The sequence below is a fragment of the Taudactylus pleione genome, unplaced genomic scaffold (assembly GCF_031769625.1).
Source record: "Taudactylus pleione unplaced genomic scaffold, aTauple2 ptg000021l, whole genome shotgun sequence".
Lineage (NCBI taxonomy): Eukaryota > Metazoa > Chordata > Amphibia > Anura > Myobatrachidae > Taudactylus > Taudactylus pleione.
The window spans coordinates 10839808-10862059 of record NW_028284423.1 but is presented as its reverse complement, the minus strand read 5'-3'; the positions used below and the strand labels follow the sequence as shown (position 1 = coordinate 10862059).

General features: G+C 40.8%; 1 protein-coding gene across 2 annotated transcripts in view; it reads right to left on the bottom strand.

Annotated features, from left to right (window-relative positions):
- PALLD (palladin, cytoskeletal associated protein) overlaps positions 1-22252 on the bottom strand; it is a 405467-nt gene that overhangs the window by 176789 nt on the left and 206426 nt on the right. For both annotated transcript variants that reach the window (XM_088448442.1, XM_088448443.1), the window contains exons 9-10: positions 13922-14041; positions 9064-9379 (exon numbers count right to left, since the gene is read on the bottom strand). In XM_088448442.1, coding sequence (XP_088304568.1) covers positions 9064-9379; positions 13922-14041 — 436 coding nt within the window. The remainder of the gene's footprint in view (positions 1-9063; positions 9380-13921; positions 14042-22252) is intronic.

Sequence of the window (22252 nt, the reverse complement as noted above, 5' to 3'; positions counted from 1 at the left end):
TCTTTGGATATTTTACATTTGTCAGTTTCCAGGAAATGTTTGTAAAAGGGTAAGTGAGAGGGCGTGATGCCACAATTCGCTTTGTCATGTCCAAATCATGTCATAAATCCCCTTCATCAACCTCTATGGTTTACTCTGACAGGAATCAGGAATCCAGGTGGACTTTCTTAAATTCATGAGTCAACTCCTTCCAACCACGGGCGTTGGAGCGGTGGGGGGGAGGGGGGGGGGGGTAATGGGGCAGATCACTTTCCCACAAACATTTCAAAGGCGCGGTGGCCAGGGGCTGTGCTTTATAGTAATAGGCTGCACAGCCCCTATACTGCAAGGAGGAGGAAGTGTAATGTGCGGTGTTCAAGTTAGAAGACAGCACATTACATCTCCTCTGTGCAGTGCAGAGGCCGTGCAGCCTATTGCTATAAAGCACAGCCCCTGACCGTCCATGGGCGCCAATCCAGTCTCTGCGCGACCAGCAACAGGTAAGTTGGAGGGAGGGAGGAGGAGGCCCCATTGCATGGAGGCAGGGGCGTTGGAACGATTTTATGTTGCCCCCCCCAACATAAAATCGTTCCGACGCCCCTGCTAGCAACATTTGAGTGGTGAAGATCAGGACAGGGTGCGTGAAGTGGAGTGTGGCCTGCGTATAGGGGAGCGTGATCTGATATCATGGGACGTATCAGAGCATCACATCTCTGTTCTCGTCTCCCAGGCATTCCGGGACAGTAGGCAAGTATGTTATCACTGCTTTTTCAACAAGTCACTTCAGGAGTGAGAGATGGAGGCAGAACCTATTTAAAGTAAGTCACTCTGTATTTTAGCCATGTATCTGCAAAATATTAGCTCTGATAAATATAAATATGTAACAATTGACTGGCAACTGCTCCACAGCTAAGACAGTGATCTGTTAAGGATTTGTCAAAAAAACAAAAACTAGTGATTACTTTTAATGTTGCCTTTTAGTTCCTTCACCAATTTTAAGAATAAGCACATTCTTGTATAAAAACATCAGGATTTGTCTTTGTGATTTGTCCAAGTCTGTGATGATATATCCTGAGAAGTTAAGTTGGGTTGTTTGTTGAGTTTCGTTGGCAGCAGTTTTGGCTTGGGACTTAGTTATGTGGTTTAAAATAATACTTGGACAGTTCCTACTATGGACTATTCATGTACAATATGATTTATATCATAGCCTGAGTAATGTCTGTGTTTTAAATAGTGCTCTTCAACTTCATAGAATATTCCACAATACAAGTGCTAGCACAAAGCATGATTTTCTTGTATCGTAACGGTTTCAAAACAGCATATTATAAACTCAGGTTACCTGTTCTATAGATCGGAACTGAACATCTAGTTTGCCTGTACAGAAAATATTGTATATGGCAAAAAAGGGCATTATAGTGTAGGATTCAGGATACTTTTAGTGGCAATGAAGAGCCAACATGAAAAAGATTTTTTATTTCTTAGACCGGAGGCTGCCATTTTGTAGACTGAAGCTTTATTTATGAGAATGCAATTTATCAATTAACCATTAGTGTAAATATATACAAAACCCCAGAAATTCTATTTATGACCATTCACCGAAATTTGTATGCAAATTAGCTTATCAAGTCTAATTTTGCATCGCCCAATATTCAAAATTCAAGTGATTTTGTGGAATGGAAATGGCCCTTTCACAAACAAGAAACACCCCTAAAAATGTGCACTCCCCTACCCTTTTATTTCATTTTAATAATCTCATTGTGCAAAACAAAAAATTTCCCTAAAAACCAGGTGCCGTCGGTACGTGTAAGTGCCACCATCTTGCCCAGCAAACCCATTTCCCTTCAGCGAGTAACCAGATTTAGCAAATCTTTTAGAGAGATAAAGTGGAGAAGTTGCTCATAGCAACCAATCAGCTTCTAACTGTCATTTTCCTAACACAGCCTGTAAAATTACAATTAGAAGCTGATTGGTTGGTGCTTTATCTCTCTCACTTGATATCTCAAATTCATGGCGTGATACATCTCCCCCCCAAAAAACAGCACTTGATATCACCAAAGATTATGGGGTCTATTTATCAAGCAGTGAAAAGTGTGGAAACGTGAACCAGTGGAGAAGTTGCCCATAGCAACCAATCAGCTTTCATGTAACATTAGTATAGTCTATAAAACAATAGGTAGGAGCTGATTGGTTGCTATGGGCAACTTCTCCACTGGTCCATTTCTCCACACTTTTCACTGCTTGATAAATAGACCCCTATGTTTTAACCAACTTGTCTGAAGGGCCATTTTCATCCTTTTTCTGGTGTTTGGGAGCAAACGCCCATTTTGCCAGATTTTCATTCAAACCACTCAAATAGTTGGCTGGACGGAAAGATAATCTTCAGTCGCGTGGCCAGATGTATTGTATTGTGTATAAAACACTCTTTCCTGATTTCCTGAGGTGATAGATAACTCCGTAAATGGAAAGGATATAATAGTCTGTATTGTAGCTTGTGCATAAAAATGACTTGTATTTATCTGTAGTTAAAACCTGCTGTTTCTGATGATATTTCTGGTGTTGTAATCAACTCAAACACAGTTATATTTAATTGAAATGCATAAAATGTTTTGCGCTCAAAATTGACTGATGTGAAACACATTTGAAAAATGGAAAATTGTCTCATTCTTTAGAACTCTTTGGAACTGAGGGGAAGTTTTGTCTATGTTCACAAAACATCTACACTAGTAATGGGAGAAGATAAATATGGACATCCCTTTGGAATGCTGCAACAAGTGTGCTCCATTGTACTACACTCATTTCTTGTGCAATATGACACTATTATGTTCTATATTATACTCCTTTGTAGAAAAAGACACTAATGTCTCCAGTTTTATGTAGAAATAGCTGGTTTGTTCTAGTTATTTCAGACAAAGCATAATGTTTTATGCAATGCCTTTAATCTTGCTGTTTTGTTAAGGATATTTTAAAATAGTTTTTTTTTAGTTGACATTTGTATTTGCTTTTGATTTGTACAGCGCCACAATGCTATGGACAGTGGGGAAAACAGAGCGCACAGATTGTTCCAGACAGTATTTGTGGGGGGTCGCGATTGCAGAAGGGGGGTGTAGCAGCGGCCGGTCGACACATGCGCGGCACCGTGTCACTGTATTTTTCCAGAAAATTACAGTGATAAGTGTGTGGAGGGGATTCGCAGGGACAGAGTTTGCAAGAAATCCCTGTAAGGGATTTTTAATAAATCCCTGTGATATAGCCTGAATTCGCAATGCAAATTCAGTTGAAAATATCACAATACAATCTGCATTCTAAATGCGGAATGTAGTAAATAGGGATTTGAAATGGGGCCAAAAAGCTAAATTTTTGTCTTATCCGATCACAAAACCTTATCCCACATTTTAGCTGGGTCACTCTGATGTTTTCTCACATGCTTTGATGTGTTTTTACTCCCTTAATGGATTCTTTCTAGCCTCCTTCCCATACAAACCAGTTGTGTATCTGGTTCGTCTTCACTCCAGTCTCAGCCACTGAACTCTGAAGCTCCTTCAAAGCACTAGTTGGCCTCTCTGTGGTCTCCTACCTGCTCTGACACTGAGTTTTGAGGGACGGCCATTATCTATTCAGTGCTTGAAGCAGCTTCTATTTCCACACAACTGATCCAACAGTACTCACTAGGATATTCAAGCACTTGCCTATTATTTTGTTGTTTTTTTACTATCTTGTGCATGTCTATAACTTTCCTCACAATGCTCTTTGGTATTTATTTTCACAGCTTTCCTTCAGATTCACAGTATGACCTTTTTAATAATACACAGGTATCATTACCTGGAAACACAGGTTTTCCATACCTGGAAACACAGGTTTCCATACCTGTATATTCCATACCTGATACACAGGTATGGAAACAGAAAGGCTAATTGAAAGTCTATTGTTAAGGCAACAACTTACATCTATTGAAACTTGGACATTCATAGCACAGGTGTTGAATACTTATGCAAACATCATTTTTCAGTTCTTTATTTAAAGATAAAATATGCAAACAGATAAGGAATAATTGTTTTGCAATAAAAATATAGTCTAGAACAATCCGCGTGTCATTTGTCATACAGACAAATCTGTTGATGGTTTAGGAGGCTGAATACTTTTCGAAGCCACTTTAGTGAGAAGAGGATAGAGCTGGGACAAGAGGAATTAGTGTGGCTCAAGACTAGAACAATAGCAAGGGGATACCAGTCTGAGTAGTATCGGTGGGAGTAGAGTAGGCCTAAGTGAATAAGGTTTTCAGAGATAATTTCAAAATGTTAAAATGGTGAAAGCATGACCAGAAGTAGGGGGAACAGTATGTTGAGATTAGGTTTGAGATGTGTGAAGGGCTTTAATTTGTAGATTGTGGGAATATAGGGAGCTAGCATTGGGATTTGCAGAGTGGAGTGGTGTATGTGGAGCGATAATAGAGAAAAGCCTTGCTGAGCATTTAGGATGGATTGAAGGTTATATAGATGGGTGAAAGGTATGACAGATAGGAACAGGTTGTAGTGGTTGAGTAGCGATATGGTGAGAGAATAGATAAGAGATTTGGTGGTATCTTGGGTAAAAAAGTGTAAGAAGTGCAAAATAGACTGGATGAGTAGATTTAAACAGAGGGCAGGGGTTGAGGTCGAGTGACCCAGGGCAACATCCTTGGAAACAGAAAATTGGTGTTGAAGATTGTGAAGCAGATGTGCAGGGAAGTGTTACTGAGGAAAGGACAGGTAGATTTGGCTGTTATCAACATAGAGGGAGTAGAGGAGAATGAACAAATTAGTTCACCAGGAAATTAGGTTTACAGTGATAAAATCAGAGGACTGAGAACCGAGCCTGCACTACAGGAAAGTGTAGGGAAAGATGGCGTGGTGGATACGCCAGAGGTAAAGACACTGGAGTGGTTGGATAGTTGTGGAAGTGAACAAGGAAAGAGCTATGTGACTATGTAAATATGCTGTTCAATGGTATTGAAAGTGGCATAGGGGACCAGGAGGATGAGTACGAAGCAATGACCCTGAGGCTGCTTTAAACAGATCATTGATTTCCCTTTGTGAGGGCAGCATCAGTGAAATGTTGGAGGTTGAAACCAGATTTCAGAGACTTAAGAGAGGAGAGAAAGTAAGAGGATTGTATACAAGCTGCTCAAGTAGTTTGGAGGAAAAGGCAAGGAGAGAATGAGGGCAGTGGATGAATAGAAAAGCTTGGGAGATTGCTATTTTTTTGAGGATTGTTGAGAAGACAATGTGTTAAAGAGGATGGAGAATGTGCCAGTGGAGAGAGACATGATGGAAGAGGTGAGCTAGAGGTTGGAATAGCTGAGTGGAGAAGTGGAGAGTGCAGCAGCTTCGTCCTTACACAAGATAGGGTAGCTGAGGAATTAAAGAGAAGGTCAGTGGAATACACCTCACTGTGTTGGGCAATAAGTGGCCTACCAGCTGCTGTAGAACTAGACATCCCAGCATGCCCTGCCACAGTTTTGCTATTTGTTCATGCTAAAACTGTTGCAGGGCATGCAGGAATGTGTAGTTCAACAGCAGCTAAAGGGCTGCTTATTGCCCATCCCTGGTTTAGAACATTGTGTCTCATGAATAAACATTTCTCCCACTATGAGCCGTATTCAATTTGAGCCGAGCCGCATTAAGTTAACGCGGCCCGGACTTAACGCCGACTTCGCCTGTTGTGTAGGCGTTAAAGTACAGCGCGCGTGCACGCTTTACCCCGTATTCAATTTCAAAGTACGCGCAAACGGCACCCGGCGATACTGTAACTAGCGGAACTACTGTCATTTTTGGGGAAATCAGCCTTCACCCCCCAAATGATGGTCTGACATGGGGGTTCACTATGGTACCCCCCGATTTGGCTCGCTGAAGGTATTTGGTGTTTTTAAACGGGCTCAATAGCTGCTACATAGCGTTTTTCTATATCTAATGCAGAATAGTATTTAGGAGTATTTTTTCCAGAAAATAAGTTATCCCAGCAAATTTGGGGTACTTGAAAATGGGGGCCAGCATATTTAAAGTTGAAAAAGTGAACTTGAAAAAATCGTGAAAAATCCACCTGCCGCAAACAAGTTTGTACCCCAACATTTTCTTTTCGCCCCCTTTTTCAAAGTCAATTTTTGGGGTGTCCTTAAGGTTTTTTTTTTTTTTTTTGACACAGATTACCTTTGGGGGACTGTCTGAAGGCTGCACGGGGGTTCCCACAACGTTGCACCCCAAAACCCTAATTCTGCAGTTTTTTCCGCCTGCCATTCATAGACGATACTTTAACGCCTATTACATTGCATTGACTTTCCGCCTAGGCGGAAAGTCTTTCAAATTGAATACGGGGTAAAACCAAAACAGGCGATAATGACATCATCGGCGGTAACTTAACGCGGATCCAGACTTAACGCTTCAAATTGAATACGGGCCTATATATGCTTATTTGTCTCATTTCTTCATTCCACGCTCTCCACTCAGCAATTACATTATGTCAAGTCTCTAGGGTTTTGTGAACTCTGAGCAGGAGCTGGAGAGGTGGCTTGGGTTTTTAAGAAGCTTGGAGGCTTGATTAGGCTCTTCCTCATGTGGAAGATAGCTGGGTACCAGTAGTGTTTAGACTGAATAGCAAAGATGCAGTGAGAAGACAAGCCTGTCAGTAAGCTGGTTCGGAACTGACGGTAGTAGACGTTATGCCAAACCAAAGAGCACTGTGCAGAATGATGAGGAGGAATGTCAATAGCAGGGTCTGAAGGCAGTGGCCCAGGTGTGCAATCCAGTGAGGGTTGAAGTAGTGCTAAAGAGCCCGCTAGCAGTCCTAGATTAATGAACTGCTGAGAATGAATGCTGATATTTGCAGACTGAAGTGCACTGCTTAGAATGGATGATGGTACTGACAGACTGAAGTGCACTGCGTAGAATGAATGCTGGTATTTGCAGACTGAAGTGCACTGCACAGCATCGATGATGGTGGTGCTTGCAGACTGAAGCACACTGCGTAGAATGAATCTGATATTTGCGGACTGAAATGCACTGCGTAGAGTGGATGATGGTACTGACCAACTGAAGTGCAAGAATAGAGGAAGTTGGGACAGTGGTGCAAATGGGCAGAGAAGAAATTGAAATATGGCAAAGAGGCATTAGGGTTTAGAAGACTGGGTATAATGGAAAAGGGAAGTAGGTTTGCTGAGAGTTGAGAAGGGAGAGAGTAGAGAAAGCACAATAGGTGATTGTTTACACAGGAGAATGACAGGAGAGTGGATGGAGGTCAAGAGAAAGGTGGATGGTGAGTGCGGGATATGGCATAAGGGGATACCATGTAGAATGGGGCCGGTTTCATCTTTGAAGGAAGTGTGCAGAGTTATAGGCTATGAGGGAGCATGGGAGGGAGGTGCACGTGCAAATTGCGAGTAGCGAGTTAGTTTCTTGAAACTCGCAGGCTTCACACTAATGCGCGCTCACGTGAACGCTCCAATCCAATTAAAAATACCTATTTGCGGTACTTGCAGCGGAAAGATGCAAATCGACTGCCAAATGAGATGTGAGAGAAGTGCATAAAAAATTGGGGAGACCATCCTGAACCCACCAAAATTTATAATTTTGTTAGCAGGACCATATAGAAGGCTGTTTGTGAGCATTAGGAAGGTACTGTAGATTTTTAAATGGTCTCAATGGCTGATTTGTGCTTTTTAAAAAAAAAATACCAAAAAAATAATAAAAAGCAAACTTTTTTCGTTTAGTCTCAAACTAATTAAACAAAAAATGCAAAAAAAAATTGTAAAAAAGGTGATTTGGGGTATTTTGAGGGCACCTTGGAAAATGAAAAAAAAAATGCTAAAAAATAAAATACAATTATTGTAATAAAATTTGGGGTGGCTAAACAAACGAAAAAAACTTGATTTGTATGTAATTTGAAGAAATTTTTTTTGTACTCCCAAAAATGACATAATTATTGGACTAATTAAGCTAATTGAAAACTTCCAATTGCCTAATTAGTCATTAGAGGGGGTGTCCAAGGGGCTCAATCCAGTGTCCCGACATTTTAACCTTAAAATAAAGATTTTCCTTTCCATCTCTCACCCTCAGGGAGTTGCAAATGGAAAAATGAGAATTCAGTCTGACTGATTCAGTGTGAGTTGCTAATTGGATTGCAAAATGAATTCGAATTTGGAGTAAAAATAGCAACTTACACCTCGTAATTCGCACCTAATAGGATTGACCCCTTTGACTGGTCTATACCCACAAGACAACCCGTAGTAAACAGTATTACACCCACTGACACTAACATGAGGATTAAACAGTGAGGATGTGTCAGAATGTAACACTGCTGTCCTCAATGCTTCTCTCATTCGTTTTGTCATATAAAACCACTTAGGAACACTATTTAGCAACGTCTATGATATCTTTATATTTACATTTTAGTTAAAGGTCCCTTAAAGCCTCTTCATTTTATTTATTCTAATCCAAGTAAACAACAATGAAAAGTGACCGCATCAGCATTTGTGTCAGCAGCCTGTAAATACTTTCCATGAATTGTGTACAGTATATTTGAATAATGGACTGTGGTCACCAAAAATTGTGCAGTTTGTAACTTATTCCTGTGTTTAGTGTATATATGATTCAAACCAATTAATAAATACATCCTAAAATGTATATTATACCAAAGTCATTCTAGTAAACAGCAGCAACAACAAAACAAAACAAAATCAAAGTAAACAGCTGGCAATTACTGCACCATAGTAACACATGTACTGTAATATGTGTTTTTGATTATATTTAACATTTTTAATTTGTATGGGGTAATATATTATGACAAATGAAGGTCAATTATGCTGACATAAGATGAACAGGCCACAAATACCCTAATAATGTAGAAGTAAGCGTATTAATCGAATTCTAAGTACATTTATGTTGTGTCTCCTAATAATTACTGCATATATTTATAGTGGTCTTGTACTGAAATGTAATAAGTTTAAGTGTAAAAAGAAGAACGTCCACCCCTATAACACTTTCCCAAATAGGAAAAATTATTGTCACAAAACCATAACCCCAATTAGAGAATGAAATTGCAGATAGAAGTACTCACAGTTTAGGCTTGAAAGGCACCGGTGGTGGTTCTTTGGTTGGAGAAGACAATGCAATGGGAGATGCGGCGGTATGATACTTGCTGTCCGGATGGCTGCTAACACCATTTACACCATTATCAGTGTGCACACCATTGCTCTTCCGCTCCAGGGGATTAAGTTGCAAACTACTGGGCTGGGAGCACTCCAAAGGTTTCTTTGATGGTATTTCAAGACCACTACATTTAACTGCTATTGGAGAAGGAGATGAATGTTTCTGGAAATCATAACCACTAATCTCTCCACTTGACACATCGCTTCTGGTCCTCTCATTATTCGCTAAAGAGAGAGAACAAAGGACCCAAGGTGAAAAACATGAATCACCCTGAAACAACATGGATGCATTCCAGAACATATTCCTGTGCAATAACAAGACAATAGGTATATTCAATGTATAACTCTTAAAAGAAAATTATACAATCTGTCCATTTAGCTATGCAAGACTGCTCCTAGATTGCTCAGGAGTTTATAATATGCATCATACATTCTGTAAACTGTAGAATAAAGTATTTTAAACCTTATTAAACATTTTGATGTATTTGAATATTTATTGCTTTACTGGTTACATTGTGGACCTTGTAGATTAGACATGCAACCCTCCAATTGCTGTGGAACTACACATCCCAGCATGCCCAGCCATATTTTTGCTATTAGGGCTTGCTAAATCTGTGGCACAGCATGCTGGGATGTGTAGTTCCAAGCAGCTGGAGGGCCGACTGTTGAATACCCCTGTTGTAGAGCAGTAGCCGCAAATTGCCTATCTTTGCCTTAGGCTAGCGCTGTCCATCGGGCCTCATGTGGGCTTACAAGTGTCATCTGCAGTCTCCACCATCTCTGACAATCTCAATAGACTCATACAATTTCTGTAATAAGGTCAGTACGTAGTTGTAAAAAGGATGCGGCCCTCATGTATAAGACCGCAGTACCTTAGTCTGGACCACCCAAGTACAATCCCCCCAATTGTATATCATTATCAAGTCAAAAAAGAGAGCGCTAACTAATCAATCTATAATACAAGATTAATATTCTTCAATATAAACAATTAAAAAAGACATTATGGAGCAACTGCTGTATAACGGTACTATCAATAGGAGATAGTGACGTGTACTAGTCGTTTATATACTTTAACAGACAAGAAAAAATAGTTCTATTTCCAGATGATAAACTGTAAGGAAGATGACAGGACCTGTGTGGAAGATGGATCCCACATGGATGGCAAAGAATGTGACATACCAATCACTACACTGATAGTTACATGCACACTGACTCCCCTGGATTTTGCCCATAAACAACATCAGATGTGTCACATATTTTCCTCGCTTTTCAATATCCCCTTTATTATTTGTTGTGTCATAAAGAAATTTCCCAGTTTTTATTTTTTGTTGATTAATTGTATAAAGAAGATTCCGGATTTCATTCTTTTGTCACCTAATCGAGGAGCCAAAATGTAGGCCAGTGATACATTTATGACATAAAAAGACAGAAACACTAATCTTCCCAGAAATTCCAACAGCTAATAGCGGTTTTAATGTTTTTAGAGAAGTGAATCATAACTTATTTTAAAAACAATATAGGTGTTATGTAGAGCAATTCTTTGGAGTATCATTATTACATTTCATTCACTAGGGGAGTTTTAGCATAGTGCTGTATTGCCAAACTGCATATTTTTAGGCAGTTATATGTTTGGTTTGTAAACCAGATGATCACTAAAGGTAAAACCATGCATCAAACCACATTATTTTAAAGCGACAATTCTGAAACTTCCATCACAATTTTTGCACACATAAATAATACAGATTGTGTAATGTATCAATTTGCAGTTTGCACTACTGCACATCAAACTGACAGAAGAAAAGGCATTTTTAGACGTGGTTCTAATAGGTGAGATAGCATGGACAACATGTTGTTTTTAGATTATCTGGCCTATCATAATGAGAAAAAAGAAGATAGGTATTTGTTAATGAGTCTACACTGGCTTATTAATTATGGTGGACAACAATAATTTATTTATTAAAGAGCAGGTATTAATGTATTATTTCATTGTATTATTTTATTAAAGAGGTCATATTCATGTATTATTTTATTATGGGAGCAATATAATGTATTACACTGTAATGGGAATAGTATTCATTCATTATTTTATAATACATTTTATTATTTATACATTTTATGACGAGAGCAACACATTATTTCATAATTGTGGCAACATTTATAGTGCACACTTGTGATACTATAAGTGTCAGCACGAACATGGGCACAGGTGCTATTCAATAAATCAGAGCTTGGACCATGTGTGAAGCAGGGAAGCTGCTCCTGCAACTTGTAGCTGCAGGAGAGGGAAGAGGGAGCTCAGACCCGCTCGCTAAGATGCATACTCTCGCTGCTGTCGATGGTATGCAGTGTGTATGCTTAGCATAGCGAAAGTTCACAATGCATTTGCTCGCTGCACATAAACAGCCCAGCAGGGTGAGTAACAGGGGAAGTCGTTTGTAGGTGGTAACAGGCTGACCATTATAAACAGGGGAGTGGAGGTGCAAACGCAGGCGTGCCTGAGCATCTCAACTGCGTTTTAGAGGTGTGCATAATTATAAGACAGCATCATAGTACACGTCACCTGGCTTGTTTTTACACTTAAATGCTCGCAGTGCTTGCGTCAGGGTATGGCAACCTCAAGCGCTGCGATAACATCCGATGTACCGATGGTTACATACGCTTCCTGGACATGACGTGCACAAGTGGGCATCTTAAAACAGGCTGGTGGGTGTCTGCATACACTATGTGATCGTGCTCTAATAAATACTGGGTTTGCTAATGCATTGCTGTGTGGTAGCACTGCCTACGCAATTTGCATACACATAACGCGAGCAATCGCATCTAGCGAGCGGCTCTGAATCAGGCCCTCAGATCAGTACAAGTCAGAAGAGGTTATATCTCCCCTCTCACTCCACGGTAACAACCAGAATCCTGACTGCAAAGGGAAGTGCACTCTGTGGGGAAAGTGACATAGTGGTAATGTTATATAGTTGCTATTAGTTAACTAGTAGTACTTATGTCTTAATCAATGGTGGCTTCAGGACTGCAGTCCCCCAGTAGAATCTGCCACCCCCCAGTGAGCCCCTAGCAGGCGCTTTGCAACTATTGGAAGCTCTATCTTCTGCTAATTGCATGTCAGATTGGCACTGCCACAGGTAGGTGTTTTCTCTGCTTGGGGTTGCCAGTCCAGGCCACGATTACCAGAAATCACTTTCAATGTGAAACCACTCCTCATATATTCTGCCAGCCTTAACTTGCTTCAAGGGGCTGCAGCGAATGCAGTCCTTAGAAGCCTGTTTGTTATGTGTGTACATGCTTGAATGGCGTTTGCGCACCCCTCCACTAAAAAGCTAGGAGCCGCACTGGTGCTTACTGGTACTCCTGGGGGTTGAGGGTGTCTAACACAACAGGTGGTGCCAAGCTGCAATCTCTTTTTGTGCTTGGTGCGTCAGCTTTTATGCTCACTACAATTTCATATTATGCATAAATGTGCCAAGGATGGCTGTCTATCTGAGATGGCATTACATTGCCCTTTGCATGTTTAATGTCTATGCCATCTGTATACCAAAAGGACATAACCCTTAAAATAAACCAACATGGCATTATGTACTGTATGCTTATTTTAATACTAAAACAACCTTTGCAGCTACATTAAGGGTTTTGTTTTTGTTGGCTTTTTTTACTCCCAATGTTTCCTTACTCCACTCTAATGGATGCCTCTCTACATTCTCACTACAATGAAGCGGCATGCTTGTACCAGCCACTTAATGGTGAATCTGCCTGCAATCTTCATGACACAGTCAGCCCCACTGATTTGATTGAAACTGGAAAACATGGCCAATGACTTTGATTTCTGTAGCTGTAGGAAACCCTTCCTCATTTATCAACATTTTGCATCCTATTGGGTACATAGGGGGTCATTCAGTCCCGCTCGCGAGGGAAGTTCGCTCGCAAGCGGGTCGATGTTTGGTGAATGCGCATGCGCACGACGAGAAATACGTCGCTCGGGGTCTTGCACCAAAGGGGGCGTGCTGTCGATGGTGAGTGACAGCACGCCCGCGGGGGCGTGGCTGCCAGACGGTGGCTGCCAGACGGGAACGCCTACCGTCTGAGTCCGGCCCCACTGACATCAGTAATGATGTCAGTGGGAGTGATTTTGGCTCTGATAGAGCCAAAATCACTCCTGGGCTTGCGGAAGCGAGACCCTACCGCGACCATCATCATGGACGCTCGCATAAGCTGTGGGTGGTAACCCACAGCTATGCGAGCGTCCATGAGGCCGCTCCAAAAACAGGTAGGAGGGCCCTGATTCAGAGCGAGCGCTCTGGTCAGAGCGTTCAGCTCTGAATCAGGCCCATAGAGCGTACAAGTGCCTATATTGTATATTTGCTTAGTTGTGGGCCCCTCATCAGTTTGCCTGGTAGGCCCTTCACCCCATAGTTATATAGATTGTAAGCTTGCAAGCAGGGCCCTCTTAACTCTATGTCTGTCTGTTATTACCCTGTTTTGTTCTATAAATGTTTCCAATTGTAAAGCGCAATGGAATATGCTGCGCTATATAAGCAACTGTTAATAAATAAATAAATAGTTCATCACTGCTAGGAAGGGCCATGCCTGGCGGGTGATATGTTTTGTTCCACTTCATTAGCTATGTGTATCTGACAAACCCTGCTTAGTGCTACAACATAGTTTGATAAATGACGCCTTAATGGATGAAGTTCTGACATAAATAATGTTGACTGGGATATCAGTGTCAGGAAACTATAGCTGGCATCCTAAAAGACATACCAGAAAGCACTGTGAGCTGTGCGCTACAGGTCATTGATCCATAGTCATTTCTAGCTGTGCAAGTGAAGGTCCCAGCATCTTCTGTGAAAGTCTCTGCAATCACCAGCGTACAGATCTCCTCTGGAAGAAAACAGATGATATTCCCATACCGTTATTTTGCTGTCTAATGTGTTCTGTAGAATTTCATAAATAAATGGTTTAGGCAATAATTGTTTGTTGCTAAGTTACAGGTCCTCTTTAATAGGTAAGCACTAGCAGTCACTATGTTGCTATTAAAATGTGTTTACATTCACAATGCCGACAGTAGGTTGACATCAATTATGCTGACATGGATAAAATATTGGCATCATAATGTTAGCATCTGCAAAATGTTGACATTGACAGAATGTCGTCATTGCAAATTTCAAAAGAGATTTAGTGTTAGGGTTAGGATTGCCGTTAGGGTTAGCACTAGGGGTTAGGGTTAGCATTAGGTAATGAGAAGAAAAATGGTATGTTGACATGGTCAATGAGTATGTCAACATATTCAATGTCGACATGACAACCTTGTCGACTTGAGATGAATGTTGACATGGTTATTGTTGAACATATATACCAAACCTCTTTCATATTGTGCAACATAACCATTGTGTAATATACTGGGTAACAGTAGAAATAACATTCTGTAGTATAAAGCCACAGACTAGTGATCTTGATGCACAATAAATTTCAGCCATTGGCCCATAAGTACTAATGTATTTTAGTAGAATCAATTAGTGATATATGTTATTATAGCTTGTGCAATAAACTAGAAAACATATTTAATGTACAGATGTGTCCTCAAACATCTAGTCTCAATATGCCAGGCAGCGCGACTGGCCTGGCGTGAGTGAGCCGCCAGGTCCTCTGCTACTCTGCTAGCATCAGGCGTCTTTTTTTGCTAAAAATGTGTTTAAGTCACAATGTGATGCTACTAGGACGCACCTGCCAACTGTACTGATTAATTTGATATGTGACACTTGTATATCTGTGTGCACCTAAGTCTGTATATGAAGCACAATGGAATTGTAATGAAAAATACTGCGGCCGCTACATCATATACAGTTTCAGCACATCGTATACAGATTCAGCACATCGTATACAGATTCAGAACATCGTATACATATTCAGCACATCGTATACATATTCAGCACATCGTATACAGATTCAGCACATCGTATACAGATTCAGCACTTCGTATACAGATTCAGAGACTCAGGTGCATACTGATATACAAGTGGCGCATATAAATTTCTCCAGCGCAGTCTGCTGGTGCATTCTAGTTGCATCACATTGCGACGCAGATGAATTTTTGGCAAAAAAAAAGACGCAAACAAGACCGCCAAGTGCTAGCCGAGTCTCACGGGACCTAGCGCGTTGAGAGGGTCTTTTTAGCGTGACTGCAGCAAAGATGTATAAAGACCCATCTGTAGTTGGAGTGTTTGCAATCCAGTTTATCAATATACATAGTATAAATATATATTCTACATGCTAGATAAATATTATTTTGTTCAATTTATATAATACAGTACTGTACAGAGAATATGTAATCAAGCACATCAGGAGTGCACCATTTGAGTTTACACTCACATGCATGAGTGCATACTAGGGGAATTTGGAGCATTCTGTAAAAAAACCTACGCAAACACAGGGAGAACATACAAGCGTTACACTGATGGGGTCCTGGACCGAAATGAATACATGACCCCGGTGCTGTAAGGCAGCAATGCTAACCACTACAAGTAAATTGACAAATTCATTGTAAACAGTTTTTTTTCAATCCAGTACACTATTTATTATTCTATCTACGAGGATTACAAATACAGGTAGTTGTCCCCAGTACTTTTTTGTATGAATTAGGCTGGTATTCACCTAAAGTTACAAAATATAAGATTAACAGTAGCTTTCAATCTCTGTACAAGTCTTCAGACACTTATTTTATTAATTTCTGAAATAATTTCACAGATTTGATTCTGTTTCTGGAACCAGAATTCAAAATTATACAAAAAAAAACAAAAAAGTAAGATCAGCCACTTCAGTACACTGTGACAGGGGGTGGCTTCACATTGAAAGGGCCACCTGCCAGTCACACACAGTACAGGCATCCCCAGGGGAGGTGTCTTCTCCCCCTGGGACTGCCCGTCTGGGCTGTGATCAGCGGTATCCGGTCATTAGGTCTACAGTAAAACAATGTTTGGGTAGACAATGGGAGTTAGCCAGGCAATAGCTCGACAGGGTCTGAAGGTCGACAGGGTCTGAAGTACCACCCCCTGGTACTGTGTCATTTGCTGTATTAGATTCAGGTAACTGCTGCAGCCGTATCTCCCACAGAAATACCACAGACACGCTCAGAGATGGGAGAGAAATGTTGATAAGAGAATAGTCTCCAAAATAATGCGCTAGCCAGGGCAGCAGTCATTTGCAGAAAAAGGGTTTTCACTGAAATGTTCCTTCAGATCCCCTGACTAACATAGGCTGTAAACACACACCAATCCTTTCTCCTAATCAGGAAGCCATTAAGAGATAACCTACTGGGTTTCTCCCAGCAGCTCCTCGTGCAATCGGGGGGAAGGGAGCAGACCTTGTAGGTTATATAATAATGTGATTACTAATCTGGGTGATGTCTTGGACGTGTCAGTGAGAGTCTCAGGGGCGGTGGTGGGAGACAGCGTGGCACGCCCCTGCGGTACCCCACTGCGTTCTTCCTAACAGTAAGTGAGCTAAGCAGAAACAGGCGGGCGGGGAGCTGAGTTGTATGGTTGCCATGGTGATCTGAGCTGCTGGCAAAGCTTCCCATGTGATCCCCAGATACACATGTGGGTTCCATACATGTTCTGTGGGTTCTATTCATGTTATTACTTATATTTATTATACAGGCCCAGTACATTACACAATGCTACACATTCAGGGACAAAAAGCTATGAGGGCACCCAACACTATCTCAGTCATCATGCCTCCTGGTGCCATGACTCTAGGATAAAATTGCTTTCAGTGTGGGTGCGATCATTACACTCCATGTACCAGGTGAGCCCAGATGGGAGAAATATCCTTCCGCAGCTATCAGCTCTACTTGTCAATGTTCCCCTCCTTCCTCTATTTCTCTCCATGTGCCAGGTGAGCCAAAATAGAAGCAATCTCCTCGTCATTGAATAAAATTAATAATCACTCGGCATCATTAAATAAAATTGATAGTCACTCGGGTAGGCACCACTAGTTTACCTATAAAATACACAACAGCTTTATAGTACATTTCAACTTTAAACAGCTGTATTTTCCATTAATAACTCCCCCTTCCTTATTTAGATTTTGCTGACAAATTAAAATTTTGTCTGGCTCCAAATTTACTTTCCTGGCACACAAATTGAGATTCAAAACAGTCCTATAAATAATTTGACTTGCATTATATGCTCATTTCTTTCTTATTACACTACATACAAATTTATGCTGCCTTACATTTTCCACTGTCCCGTATTCTGTATGAGCCAAATTTGTACATTCGGGGAAGGAGAACAGACTCTATAATGTCTGTATTCTAAAAAATTGATGGATTGTCAGTACAGTATATGTTTAAAACTTAATGTACAGTACACTTAATGGAATGGGTACACCGGCAACCCCAAGGGAAGTTCCCGATAGGGCAGGTAATTACCCTATCCCTACCCCTCTCCCCCCCTAACCCTCTCTTAGTGGTGCCTAACCCTAACCTCCCCCACAAGTGCCTAACCCTAATCTCCTCCTGGGGGTGCCTAACTCTACACCCCTTTATCATACCCTAAACCTAACCCTCCCAGGGGAGTCGCCTAACCCTAACCTCCCCCTGGGGGTGCACAACCCTACTGTCCCCCTAGGGTGGCCTAACCCTAGCCTCCCCCCCACACCTAACCTTGATACACTCCCTAAACCTAACCCTACCCATTCCCCCACGGCTAACGCTAAGGGCGCCCTGTAATTGCCTCGTTTCAGGCTGGCGTCCTTGGTCGTTTCGGCGTCTTGATTAAGATAGGCATCGGTAATTCGACACCTATCTTAAGTCCCTTGTCAGAATACGGATGTCGGTATTGAGACCGGCGGCCGCAATAACTACATCCCCACTTAATGGCATGATTGATTCAGAAAGAAACTCTGGACTGTATTTACCTAAAATATTCAAAATGAATGTAGACAAAGGACAATGAGAAAAAAAACCTCCGCTTTTTGTGATTAGTGTTTTCTTCTCGCTTTACACAGAGAACTGTTTTAGCACAACTGTAGTTAGGCCATATAATTGTTTTCACTAACTGTGGTGAGTTCCATGTAATGAAAGTGTTACAGTAATGTTAAGGTAACACATGCATATCACTTACTGCTGACTCAACAACTCCATCTAGCAGATGAGTAATCATTGTGAAAAATAATTGCCTAGTTTTGTAATGCTCAGTACTCTCACCCCCCATCAACAGCAGACACAAATATTTGTTGCAAATATCTGACAAACAAAATGACTTAAATGCGTAGAGTACAGTGCGGCTACTTTCTTTGATTGGTCCTTTTGCTTCTCTCTTGGATTCCTATGACCCAGTGTTTCTCAAGTCCAGTCCTCAGCTACAGGTTATGTATTGTGGCTTTCTAGAATCATGCACAGGTGAGTTAACCCATCTGCTTCCACAGACAGAAATCCTCAAAACATGACCTGTTGGGAAAAATCGTGGGCTGAGGATGAGGACCACTGCTATAAGAGAGAGAGAGAGAGAGAGAGAGAGAGAGAGAGAGAGAGAGAGAGAGAGAGAGAGAGAGAGAGAAAAACCAGCACTCAGGATTAAGGTGGGTTCACACCTGACAGATACTGTATATCTGCAGATGATTGTCGTTCATACACACTGAACGCCCATCATCTGCTTGTCGCCCATGTCCCGCTCCCTCCTCATACACCTGCCGATGGACAGATATGTCTGCAGTTCGCCCGTACTCACCTGCCGATGGACAGATATGTCTGCAGACCGCCCGTACTCACCTGCCGATGGACAGATATGTCTGCAGACCGCCCGTACTCACCTGCCGATGGACAGATATGTCTGCAGGCCGCCCGTACTCACCTGCCGATGGACAGATATGTCTGCAGACACATCTGTCCATCGGCTGTGCAGCACAGCCATGCGATATGTTCACCGATGTTCACCGACATATCGCGGGTACACACTGGCCGACGTGCAGCAGATATATTGGCCGATCCATTGATCGGCCAATGTATCTGTCAGTGTGTACCCAGCATTGGATGCAATAGACCAATGTGTTTATTGTGCAAACAGCATCATGTGATTCTTTTTGAAGCTTAACAAAGCATGTTACCAACTAACCCGCAATTAAACCTTGAAACTGGGAGAAAAACTGCATAATTGATGACAACATTCAAATGTCTATCGTCGCTGTTTTTTCAGCAAATGTTTGTTCACTGGGCATAGGTGATGAAAATGGGCCAAGATAGACACACTAACCAATATATTGTGAATCTATGCAGCCTGGCTATTGTATGTATAGCCTGTGCATTGATGGCCCAGGAAGGTCCAGTGTTTAAACAATGAATACCGTTAGTTAATACCACCTTGGCCCATAAGAAGTATTCATATTTGGTCAGACAAGTGGAATCCAAGTTTGATAAAATCTGGTATAAAAAGATTAACTTTAAATATTTGACATATTTCTCAGAGTTAGATTCATCTACTGAGTCCATTTTGTAGTTTGTTTGGCTTAGGCGGGAGGTGTGGGGGGGGGGGGAGAGGAGAAAAAATATTATTATTTATATACTTTTTTTTTGTTTGTTGTTGTTCTTTTGTGCTTTTGTTTTGCCTTGATCTGTTTCTGTGTTTAGGTATGTACAGAGTGTACGGTTAACACCTATGATGTGCAATGTGTATGTATTCTATATGTTGTCTGAGATAATTGTACTTGTCTTATTGTTTTGACATGGGAAAATTAATAAAAGAATATTGAATTTAAAACAAAAATTGTCCATCATTATTGCAACAATAAACAGTAAATAAGATCACCATGCTGTGTAAGTTGTTACAACATAATATCTCTCAAATACGTTGCAACATAAGTAAATACAGTGAAATAATATGATTTATGGTATATAGATGCCGTATGGTACAATGTATTAATTGTATAGTTTAACCAGATATCATACGAAAATGGTAAGGTTGCAAGGTACTGTTATCATATGATATTCGGTTAAACTATACAATGAATGCATTGTGTCATCCTGCATCTATAGAGCATAAATCATCTTGTGTCACTGTATTTACTTCTAATTATGTTGCAACATATTTGAGAGATATTATATTGCCAACTGCATGACTGACAGTTACCTCCACCCAGACCACAGATGCTCTTGATGTGGCTACCTGTCCAGTGCTCAAAAGAGTTGGGGTTCATCCTGACTCCTTGGGCTGAAGGTGCTGGGGGATCTAACAAGGCTGTTTGGGGTAAGTAACAAGGTAGTTTGAGTGGCAGGAAAATGTAGTGCAGGGAAGGTAAATATCACCCTTTCAGAAACTCATTGATCACACAGTAACATCATGTAGGTGACCAAACTTGACAGAGCCAGTATTTTGGGACCATCACATGGACCACCTTTAATTCAGGCAGCCAAAACCTTACACAATATATTGTATAGGCAATTCTAGACATTAGTAAGATCAAAGTTGTATCTAATTAAAACAAAATTATATCCAAATGATTATGAGTATTATTATTATTATTATTATGAAGAAGTTGTTTGAATGATCAGAATAAAAAATGTATACTGTTATAATCCACACTTTACTTCAGTTTGGCCCATTATTGCAGCATGTTGCTCCCAAATCATATGTGATGACTGGTTAAGATTTGATTTAAATTTATCAGCCATGTAAGAAAATGCAGATACCCCATGACCATTACCAGTCTGCGTGTGCCGTCATCTTCCACACAAACCGGACCTAGTGTAAATCAAAAGTAGTCTGTCTTCTCAGTTGATGAGTTGTGCTGCCGTCACTCATTCAATCTCAAAAGCAGATGTGAGTTGTCTAAGTAAACAGGCCGAGCACTAGACTGGTCCTCTGATGGACTGACTGGACAGTCTTAATATAGGGAAGCATCAGACACAAAGAAAAATATCCATGGAAGTTAAAGCAACATGAACAATATATCTAAAAATCACAGCCTGTAGTAAAAAGTTATCAGATCCATAATTTATTGCTGGACTCCTCTTTGCATATTTACAATGGTGGATAAGCACTCTATACATTAAGTAAAAAAAAAAAACAGTAGATAAGAGCCTGTGAAAAAACAAGCCTGCATATGAGTGCAATTATCTGCTTAGATTGTGTCAAACCCAGCGAGCAAATTGTTTCATCCCTTGGGCCATGCATGGTTAGAGCCATATATTATTGCCGCTAATTTAAATGCCTAGAAACACTTCTCACTTTTGGTTTTACTGTGAAAGTTTTTACTGCAGTGATCAGACTGTTACATGGGCTCAGACAAACAAAAGAAACAGCCTTATATATGGTTTAGACATTATAATAAAGTTTTTTTCTCCCCCTTTTATCTATTAAAACCACTTTTCCTTTTGCATGTCACTAAAAGAGAACATACAGCAGAAATTGGATAGGCCTTTGTTTGTAGACAGCTGAGTAATGGATGAAAGCAACAGCTGGCCATTGATTCATTTTTCAATCAGCAATGAGTCAAACGAAGCACAAAAGAGAACACATCAGGTAATTTGACAAACTGGGATGTTAGCCTTAAACAACTGGACTGTTTATTAACTCAAAAAACATTCAGTGATACGGGGTGATTTCTGTCTAGACAGAACGAGTGGAGAACACATTAGACGGAGAAGGCAGGGGTGACGAGAAAAGGCTGTTGTAACCGGGATCCCCAGGCTGTGTGAGTGTGCAGGGCATGTAGGGACGGACCTCCGGACAACACAGTAATCTGTGACTTATTGTCTGCAAGTAAATCTGTCCCTAAGGCAATATTAACATGAGTTTATAGATGAGTTGGTGAACTTTGTCATAGGTTTTTTTTTTGTATTTATGACACATATATGTTCTTGATAAGCAGTGATTCAAATCATGCATAGGAGAGTCATTCTAAACACTACATCCATATAACCTATGTAACAAAACAAGGCTTGATCCCTCATTACTGTAATGCCTGTGTTGTAGCAATATTTGATATCCGGTAAAGCACATGTTACAGTACTGTAAGGTAAAGGGACGCACATGATTCTGACGTTATAAAGCATTCAGAGAACAGTCAAAAGTCACTAAGGATCTGTGTCCCACAAAA